Here is a 10,000-nt window from a genome sequence, read left to right on the forward strand (position 1 = left end):
AATCATTCATAGCTGTATTAATGGAATGCTCCTATGCATGTGCGTATGCTGTACCGTAATGGACGCTGAGTAGTTCTTGGAACGTTCAGTTCAGGGGTTTCTGCCTGATTTCATGCATGGTTCTTCGCAAAGCCTTTGTGTGCGACCAAAGTACCATTTTTATTTGGTACCAGGTCGTGGTTACATTGCTGTTGTGCTTAGATGATACTTTCTAATGCTCGATATCAGAGAAAGAGGTGAGGTGCAGCGTCCCTTGCTTCAGCGGTTAGTAGTAGGGCAGTGTTCACTGAATCTTAGGACAGCGGCTATTCTGAATTTGACGGAGGGGGCCGATGAAGGGTGTGGGGAGAGGGCCAGATGGATGCAAGAACTAGACCTCGAACACACTCAACGGGGACTGGGCCACAACGGCGAGAGTCGAAGCTTTCTTGTTGGTTGTCGCCCTCCAGCCAGATCCACTGGGAAGGATTAGGAATGCGATCAATGCACGAGTCCCAGTCTTTCGAGCGGACGGTGTTTTGGCTAACGTAGTCGAAATAGGCCTGTTCATGGTTGTCCAGCGCATCTTCGTCAGTCGAACCCGCGTCGCCATTCGTGTCCTCTGCAACCGGGGTGCTGTACGGCGCAGGTACTACTTCCACATAGTGATCTCTGCCCCATTCGTCGGCCTGTGCTCTACTAGTGGTACACCTCACAACTCTTTTGCAAACCGAAAGGTCGTCGGATACTTTGACGACCACGACGTCGCTCAGGTTAACCATCGGGGCGTTGAACCAGCGGCGTATCTGAAGAAAGGTATACGGAACGAAGAGGATGTACTCACCGGGTTGCAAAGTGGGCACCATGGAGACCCCCTTCACGGCACAGCTCACATCACAGTTCCATCCGATGAAAACGCCGAGAAGCACAAAAGGCACGTCCCCGTACTTGGAGCTGCGAAGCGTCGACCACCATAGCCGCGACATCATCTCCCTTGAAGCGCGGCAAGCTGGAAATCCTGTGAAGATGGGCGAAACAAAAAGGACGACTCTGAGAAGGCCAAAGGGACTCGAAGTGTAACACAAAAATGAGAGTGCCTCGATCTTGGCTTGGCTGCGACGGAGACGGTTTTTTCTTTTCGACCCGGGGAGTCGAACTCTTTGCGGTTGTCGGTTTTTCGATTGCCTTAGCAACTGCTCACCAATGGCCCGCGTCTCGAGAGGCCCTCACGACAGGTACATGGAATGCACCCTTGATAGGGGCGAACCTGCGTCCGTGTGGGGGGGCGTGTTGTTGTTGTTGTTCTCCTTACGGTGGTATCTCGGTCTTGGCGGTGTGCGCACACTGCAGGTGCGGCGAGTCAGGCAAACGAAGCGAACGCGGACAACGAAATTACGTGGACGTTGAGGGGGTTATGGGCACTTTGCTACCCTTCTTGCCACTCTCATGTACTCCAAACAAAAACAACGCCTCTGAGCTCCCTCTCAAATATGCGACACAGTCGCGAGTACATGCGTGTCCATTACTGAGGAGGACACATCGTCATCAATAGACCAATGAAGTCGAAGAAGAGACAACAATGCCAATGTAGATGTGGTGCGCACACTTAGCAGCGTCACGGAGGACTCGAAGAGGGTACACCGCAGCACAGCCGAAAGTAAGTCCGCTCGGCATTTCTCCACGCTTTCTAGTGGGCCATCGTGCACGGCGCTAACGCGTCACTCCACACTTCTGCCACAGGCACATGAGCCGCGGCGGAGGAGCGTCAGGATGCCCAAGTTACGGTCATTTGCGCTGCAGAAGGTCGCTGAGCGACGCTGCTGTGGTTTTGTTTCTCTCGGTTTTCCTCCGCTGCCCCCGCAGCTTTAGTGCGGTGTTGTTAAGTGTAGTGTAGAAGAGATGGCGAAGGGCCTGCGAACGTCTCCACGCTTCAGGAAAGTCACAAAACACGCTAACGTGAGCAAAGATGTACACGCGCGCAGGAGGTCTTTTGGGGGTCCCGCAGACATCGGTAGTGGAAGAAGTTGACAACTACCGTACTCCCAGGAGTGCATACGCGCAGAGAGACAAAAAAAAACACACAGAAGACGTGAAAGGGGGAGGGCTTTCTTCGCTTGGCACCTCACAGCGCAAAGGGCCAGCAGAGACGAGAAGCCTGCGCACGAAGACAAGCCGCCAGGAAGGGTTCGAGAGAGCGACATCTTCCGAAAATACGCGGTACTTATTCCCATTGCTGTCTATTCTCTCTCACCTCGTGTGCTTTTCTCTGCTCACAGACAAGTAGGAGAGACGGAAAAGGATGGGATGAACCAGCATGCAGATACATCCGCGAGCAGGTCTGCAGGAGAGCGGAGAGAGTCGCCCAGCGGGGCTACAAGGAGGACCAAAAAGAAATCAAAGGAGAAAAGCGGAGTAGGAAGGAGCGAGCGCGCAGGCCGGCGGGAAAGAAAAGAAACGCCTCTCTGCAGAAGAAGTACAGACAAAGGTGGAGACAACGACACCCAGCAGCGGCTGCACATCGAGCAAAAGGGAGGGATGCGGAGGCTCACAGATATCTTTGGCGCGGCTGCGATCCTCCCAACATGGCGGAGGCGGGGGGAGGGAGGGGAGGGGGGGGGGGCAACGGAAATTCTGTGGTGTTCAGCACGATTGCCCACGCCACACACAGTGGGCAAACGGGAAAAAGAGAGAGCCCGCAAACAAAACAAGAAACGGAGAGGCTGCTCAAACAGCGATTGAGAGGGGAGGAGAGCAAAGCCGTCAGGGTGTGCACCACTCCCCTCCTACGCCGCTCTCCTTGTTCAACCATCACTTTCCCAGCACGCAAAAACAAAGTCAGCAGTGCAGTGGAGGGCGGCGGCTACCACAAAAACGAACGCTACCGGGCGTGCATCAACCGTGGAGTGCCCAGGAATGCGGAGGAGCGCACTGACTAGTGGGCTATTAACTGCTGCTATGGGGATAGAGACAAGTCGCTCTTGCACACGGGCCATGCTATACGTTTGGTGTGCCTCCATAAAGGCCTCGCGAAACAACTTTGCCGCGCAGGACAACTATGGTGGTAACGAAGAGTCGGGCTAGTCCCATTGGTCGTCACCCAGGTACATGGCCGAGCCGCAGTTCGCTGGCACCCTTTCTTATTCGAACCGTCCTGTGTTCTTGCGCAGACCTACTTGCAGAGGGCTACACATGCAGTACGTCGCCAACCGCACTGAGTCAACTTTAGCTTCTGTGTCAGCCGTCCGTGACTCCTAGGCGTGATGAAGTCGCACGTCTAGCATGGGGCCAACGCGCTGTTGATCACTCAGCCCTTAGTTCTGTCTTACCCTAACGAATGCCAAGAATCTAAGAGAGAAACTGTACTGGAGACAGGCGCGTACCACGTTGCCGCTGCGCAGCCCTCCTCCCTTGCCTTGAGCTTCGAATGGCGCATTCACGTCATGAGGTTGACTGCGCTGTGGGTATACCTGTCAGACGTGGATACTTCCGTGTGGCTGGTGCGCTGGGGTGCCCAAGCAACTCACAGTACTGTGGTGAGGCAGCGAAATGCCCATCGTGGGCTCTGAGCAGTTCAATGGTCAGCCGAGGAGCCGAGGAGCCGAGGAGCCGCGAAGCGATTGAGAGAGAATGAAAGCAACAAACAGGTACGAAACGAAAAAAATAGGCGCAGCTTCGCTCCTCAGCGTCGAATCCCAGCTGTCGGCTGAGCTGGATGCATGAAGGGTTGGGCATTCAGGGTAATATAGCGAGTGCCGGGGAGCGAAAAAAACAAAAAATGGAGAGGGGGTAAAACAGGTGTGTGCGCCCCGACCTGTGGGACGAGCGTCTTGTGGCTTTTCAAGCCGTTGTGGACTTCCTCGCCTACGCTCCGTTTGTTTGTGCTCCTCAAAGCAGCCGGTGTCCTTCTTTTGTTTAATGCCGGAAGAAAAACGCAGACGACACGCGTGCGCAAACGTACCGGTGAAGAAACGCAGGAGAAGCGAAAGTACCTCAGCAAAGAAGGGGCGGGACTGGTGGTCAGCGGCCTCGGAAAGGAGGGGGGCCTATGGAGAGAATGTGAGTGGGTGTGGGCCAGTGCATTAGGGGGAGGGAGGGTCAAATGCTTTGCGCAAACGTGTGTTGCGCGCACACGTCAAAAGACTTGCGCTTTCCCTTCATGTTTCTTTCCCCTCAGAGCTGTGAAACGTTAGTGCACGCGCTGCACTGCAGGGCAGATTATAGAGCGGCACCAGCTGGCATGTCTCCAGGACAAGAGCTGAGGAAGTGAGAGAGAAAAAGCTGGGGCGGCACAGAGAACAACCAAACGAACACGCAGACAACTACAGACCGTAATGGTCAATACAGCAGAAAAACTCCAAAGTGAAAGCGAACCACAGACACGTTGACAGCTTTTGTGAGAAAGCTTCACAGAGTAGACGCTGTTCATCGCCCCTTTCAGCGCCTCTTGGACACTCCTTATCGACGGGCTCGCAGATCGCGATGCGTCCTGCCTGTGTACTCAAAGAAGAAGAGGCTTCACAGCTGACGGCACCTTTCGCAGCCACGAGTGCTCGCCGTATTTGATGAGTGAGGCTGCATCGGGGGTGATCAGCCCACGGCAACAGTCCGCGCCGCAGAGGCACCTGAACGGCTTCATTGTTCCGTCGCAGAAGGTGGCGTAGTCCATGCTTAAGTCTTCACCGGCTGCAATCTCGCGCGCTGCGATGACGTTGAGGGAGTGTGGTGCGGCGAAGATGCAGTTTGGGTCGCATGAGTGATTGACGGGCCGCCACCGCTGCGGGTCTTCCTCCCAGATGGCGTATAAGTGGCCCTCGGAGTCCAGCGGCCACGCGTACTCAGTAAACCTCTTCTTGAGTGGATCATCCCAGTGCTGCTCCACGTACGGACGCGTTACCATCGCAAAGCTGCGGCACTCATCCTCGAACACCACGTCACCCTTGCGAAGAGTCTTGGCAGCACACAGGTGGTACCCTTTTCGAGAGTCCGCGTGCAGCTTGATTTCAAAGGTTGGACTTGGGTGGCACTTTTGCGCCTCTGCGAGCAGCGAGGCGACCAACTCTGCGGTGCTCGGTGCCTCCGACAGCAAGTTTGGTACAGCTTCCTGCACCATGAGGTGAGCAATGGCAGGATTCAGCACAATATCTTCGAAGCACCACTTGCCAGGCTCTTCTTTCAACGTGTTAAGCGTCAGAGACGCCACGCCGCAGTCGTACAAGACGTACCGACTGACCGCCGCACCATAACGCCGCGCGACTTCTTCTGCGTGCGCAGCCCACGATGGTGCCGCCGCGCAAGACTCAAGTGGAATGGCGGCCGCCGCCCCCTTCACCGAGCCGCCAGCGACCAGCACGCGCACCGCACGCTCCTTGGACGCGTTCACCTCCCACGCGACGATCTTTCCGTGCTCATGAAAGGTGCGTACCAGGGTCGCCTCCACGTCACCCTGCATTGTACAGCACTCATCGTAGAGTCCAAACAGCCGGCACGTATTGCGGATCTGAACGGGTGCCTTGAGCCGGTGCGCCGCGCGCCTCGCGGCCTCCACAGAATCGACTATTGCAAACGGCGGCAGCGGCACCTCTGCGTAGAAGAGCATCATGAGAAGAATGTCGAACGGGTGGTTGAGTGTCGTAGCACGGCACCCTGTGTAGGGCAGCGACGCGTGGTGAAGCAAGAGAGTAGCCAGTGCGGACGTGATGCCACCGTTGGCGCCGCCCGATCCGTCTGCGCAGAGATTGACCACAGCACCGTACGTGGAGGGACTCGCAGCGTAGATTTGCTGCACTACGCACTGCAGCTGAACCGCATCCTTCACAGGAAAGAAATTACATGAGTTGGGGCACGCACGCTTAAATGCATCCAGCTGCTCAGGAGTCGTCGCTATATCATGCACAACGGCAACGTTCCGGCTGATAGGCATGGGCTGTGTCCGAGACATTTTGGTTCTACGAAGAAGTCCTCTTCACACGTGGGACTCTTTGCGACGGCAAGTCAAAGCGGTAACAGCGGAGATCAAGAGGAAAGAGGAGCAAAACAGATGAAAGAAGCCCTGGTGCCCTCTCCCTACACCCGACCTCGTCTCTACCAGAGAACGTTGACGTTGTGTCTGCTTGCGGCTGCGTTATTGACTACAGAGTTAGTTGTGGTGCATGAAACCGCTCTCCGTGGCACTGTGTTGGCGCTGAGCGTGGCCAGAAGACGAGGGAAGAGGGAAGAGCGAGAGTACCGAGCTAAGAAAAAAGGAACGGTGGAAGTGTGCGCGCCATCGACTCTCGAGTAGAAGCGAGTGGGACGGCAGCGATACAAAATGAGGAACAGAAAGAAGGACGGCGTAAAGGTAGAAAAACAAAACACACACACACACAGCTGCAGCACGCGTGTGGGTCGACGCGGATGAGGACGCGCGCGGGCGTCTCCGCGAGAAAACCTAAGCTGAGAAAGACAAAGAGAATTGTGGAGAAAAGACGCTTCTGCTTGCAGTGCCGAGGAGAAGAGGGGGCAGCGCGACGATAGAGAGGGGGGGCAAGAGCTGCGCAGCTAGCGAACGCACAGGACAGCATATCGACCAAGGGGAGCAACAGCGATTGACAGAAAGGGGGGAAAAGGGGTAGAGAAAAGGCACAAGGAGAACCTTTGAAATAGTGCCGCACAGCTACATCAGCGGAGGCATAACTACACACGTCACCACCATCCATCATGGGACTATCCCTCAGGGGACGACACAGAAAGCGCGCGTGCCTCTGGTTTTCGTGCGTGTCTAGTCAAGTAAGCCCATTGAATTACCGTTTGTTCAGAGGCAGACAATCCGCAAGAACAGGAATAGCACCTTCATGTAGAGTGAACAAGTCTTAAACGCATACCCTCCTCTCCCCCCCCCCCCTCCCAGCCGCTGGTTACATGCGTTGCTGCGCGCAACTTACGATCGCTTTCTGCCTTGTGCGTGTGTGGGTGGGTGGGTGGGTGTATCTACGTGCTTATTCAGCTTGTAACAAGAAGGGGATGCTTTTGACTACGAGAGCGGAATGCAAAACACGCACATTTCGAGTCATGGGCGGGTGTGGCGGCAGCAAAGCACACGCGTGGGTGCGCACACGCACAACTACGATGCCACCTTTCTCTCTCTCTTCATCAACTCATGCTTCGTTTTCTTTCTTGTGCGTTTGTGTCTCCCGTTATACCGTATTGCTGCGCCATCAACACGGAAGGAAGACAACATCCGCCTGGACGGCCGTGTGGGGCATACGGGAATGCAGGAGGGGTCTAGAAGAGCGAGTGGTAGAGAAACACTACGAGATACAGAACGAACATCACAGTCACCGCGAGTAGCGTGTAGAACAGAGGGCCCACCTGGAACAGGTACAAGGCGTAAAGGTGCTGGAGGTAGTTGAAGATCACCTTGCCGGTCAGCTTCGACTCGCCATAGGTGCGGATTGAAAAATGGAAGTTTACCTCCGCAAAGCGCTGCACGCGGCACTTGACGAACAACTCCAGTGCAATTTTGTACCCAATCGAGTTAACCTCGCCGGCATGCCGCTTAAAGACATCATCGCGGATTCCAAAGAAACCCGACATGGGATCGGAGAGGGTCGTGAGAGGTCGGGCCAGCAGACGTGCCCCCCACGAAATGAGGCGGCGGTGCGCCGGCCAGTTCTTGTCGATCACGACCCCGGCACCGTAACGCGTGCCGCAGACAAACTCCACCCCATCGCACCTGAGGGCTTTGAAAAGCGCCGGCACAGACTCGGGCGGGTGCTGCAGGTCAGCATCCATCACAACCTTGTAGACACCAGTGGTGTTGTGCAGACCGTGGATGACGGCGCTGCTAAGGCCACGCTCCACCGTACGAACATCGATGCGCACATTGAAACCCTCTTGATGAAGCTTCTCAATCACCTCCTTCGATCCATCACACGAGTTGTCGTCCACGATGAGCATCTCAACGGCCTCCACCGGGAGGCCCTGCTCCTTTACAGCAGCGAAAACACGGCGCGTTAGCGGCTCTAAGTTGCCATACTCCTTGTATGTGGGAACAATGATCGAGTACTGCATGTTTACCACCATCACGAATATGAGAGAGCGGAAGCACTAGTGAAGAAACGCGATACACACACACTTACAAACTGCTCGCATGCCGCACAATGGCAAAGGCGGGCGTACCGTCAGTAAAGTGAAAAGTAAGTGTCAGCTGAAGGGTGGCAGAAGAGGCAAGGAAACCGGTAGGGGAGCAGTTTGAGTCGCTCTCAGAAGTACGCGTGCATCGCCATGAAAAGATTTTTGCGCGGCATGAACACACACACACACACGATTTCTTCGCCACGATGTCCATTTTCAGCTAGACGGCATGAGTTTAACCCCACCCCCGGCCCCAGCCTGTCAACAGGCCCCACCGCCTGGTGCGAAGCAGCGCTAGACACGCGTTGCAGTAATGCAGCTCCAGTTATCGGAGCACGACCACGGCCTCAGACTCAACCCACCCACCGCTCTCTGCCGGTCGCCACCCGGTGCGTCCCGCTCGGGGTGGCCCAGGCTCCCCGCACCAGTGGACAGCGAGGGCCGGGTGCAGTGCGCTCGAGTCGCGCTGACACCCCACCCATCATGTGGGTGGCGTAGTCCTGTCCACCGTCACAGGCCGCTCCGATGCCACGCCATCCAGAGCCTGACCGCCGACATCCGCAGCGCTACATCGCCCCACCCGCCCCTCCACCCCTGCGTCGTGGGCACTTGACCCTGACACCGCCAGAGGTGGCTCGGCACTGGCAGGAATCGGGGTGGGGGCTCCTTGGCTTCTCCGACCAGAGGGACGGGGGCACTGGACCCTGGATGCTGTCCACTGCGGTTTCTCCTCGTCATCAGGGAAGAGTGCGCATCCTCCGGACGAAAAACATAACCTCGACAATAGCAACAGTGGCAAGCAGACATACGCCTGTTACTGGAGCTCGTCTGCATAACTAAGGAGACCGGCGCGGATGGCTGCACTCGCCTCGCCGCAACTATGTAAGTACTGAGATCCGCGCTTGCAGAAGATCTTCAGCCCCATTCCGCGCACACGAAAACGTTCTCAAGTCAAGTCGCCTCTTCTCATTGTGGGGCACACACGTCACGGGGAGAGGGAACAACTTCGCGGAGCGCACGTTCTACTTGGCGAGCCTCTTTGTAGTCTGCTTGCTGAATCTCCTCATCTGTCTCTATTATGGGTGTGGAAAGAAGCTTGTGTGATCGTTGCTGCCACCGCTTGCCATCGACCGTCCGTGCAGGATTGCACACACGTGGCACACGTCACTTGCCACACCGCGCAGTGACGCGCAACTAAGGGTGCGTCGTCAAGGAGACGGAGGAGCGAGAAGACACAGAGGAAAGCACCTCAGAAAAGCGTAAAACGGTCTAGAACAAAGTCACACACCGCGAGAGATGCCCTATTCGATCTTCAGCAGCTCAATCTCAAACAGCAGCGTGGCGTTCGGCGGGATCCCCCAGGCAGAAAATCCACGAGCACCGTAGGCATAGTCAGCCGTCATGAGCAACTCTGCCGTCTCGCCAAGTTGCATCTGAGACATGCCCTCATCCCAGCCGCGGACCACCTGCCCGACGCCCACGTTGAAGGAAAACGGTTTGTTGTCATCGTGAGTGGACCAGAACTTCTTTTTCCCTTCCGCCAAATAGCCGGTGCAGTGCACCGTGATAGTCTGGCCGGCCTTTGGGGTGGCGCCACTGCCCGCCTTCTTGACTGTGCGAATGACGCCCATTTGCAATGAGGAGGCACTCGAGGATTTTTTTCGTGGGAGACTTAGAGGAGAGGGGAGGACACGAGGCCACAGCAGCGATACGCGTAGGGACGACCTCGGTAGAGATGCAGCTAGAGCGAGAGTGCGGAAGGGGCAGGGATAGAAAGAAGTAACGTCGTTCAAAGGGGGCGGAGTAGCTGACGGAAGGCTGTACAAGTGCGGACTGGTGTGTTTTTCGCCTCGATGCGCTCTGGCAGCAATAGAGGGTTTGCCCAGTCATCGCAGGGAGACGCTGAAGG

At 56.2% G+C, this 10,000-nt stretch overlaps 4 protein-coding genes across 4 annotated transcripts, besides 1 other annotated feature; all 4 read right to left on the reverse strand.

The window, feature by feature from the left end:
* Positions 1-305: 305 nt before the first annotated feature.
* On the reverse strand, positions 306-968 carry LPMP_350190 (mitochondrial inner membrane signal peptidase, putative; the record flags this gene model as incomplete). Its single annotated transcript, XM_010704657.1, has 1 exon — positions 306-968. The coding sequence occupies one exon, from the start codon at positions 966-968 to the stop codon at positions 306-308; it is 663 nt and encodes a 220-aa protein (XP_010702959.1).
* A 3,509-nt stretch (positions 969-4,477) lies between these two features.
* LPMP_350200 (SET domain protein, putative) lies at positions 4,478-5,899 on the reverse strand (the record flags this gene model as incomplete). The annotated part of the gene is made up of 1 exon (XM_010704658.1): positions 4,478-5,899. One exon carries the CDS (start codon positions 5,897-5,899, stop codon positions 4,478-4,480), a length of 1,422 nt encoding a protein of 473 aa, XP_010702960.1.
* Positions 5,900-7,239: 1,340 nt separating this feature from the next.
* On the reverse strand, positions 7,240-8,028 carry DPMS (dolicholphosphate-mannose synthase; the record flags this gene model as incomplete). The annotated part of the gene is made up of 1 exon (XM_010704659.1): positions 7,240-8,028. One exon carries the CDS (start codon positions 8,026-8,028, stop codon positions 7,240-7,242), a length of 789 nt encoding a protein of 262 aa, XP_010702961.1.
* A 264-nt stretch (positions 8,029-8,292) lies between these two features.
* Positions 8,293-8,834: a repeat region.
* A 558-nt stretch (positions 8,835-9,392) lies between these two features.
* LPMP_350220 (peptidyl-prolyl cis-trans isomerase, putative) lies at positions 9,393-9,722 on the reverse strand (the record flags this gene model as incomplete). The annotated part of the gene is made up of 1 exon (XM_010704660.1): positions 9,393-9,722. The coding sequence occupies one exon, from the start codon at positions 9,720-9,722 to the stop codon at positions 9,393-9,395; it is 330 nt and encodes a 109-aa protein (XP_010702962.1).
* Positions 9,723-10,000: the final 278 nt, after the last annotated feature.

Source organism: Leishmania panamensis, assembly GCF_000755165.1.
Source record: "Leishmania panamensis strain MHOM/PA/94/PSC-1 chromosome 35 sequence".
Taxonomy (NCBI): domain Eukaryota; phylum Euglenozoa; class Kinetoplastea; order Trypanosomatida; family Trypanosomatidae; genus Leishmania; species Leishmania panamensis.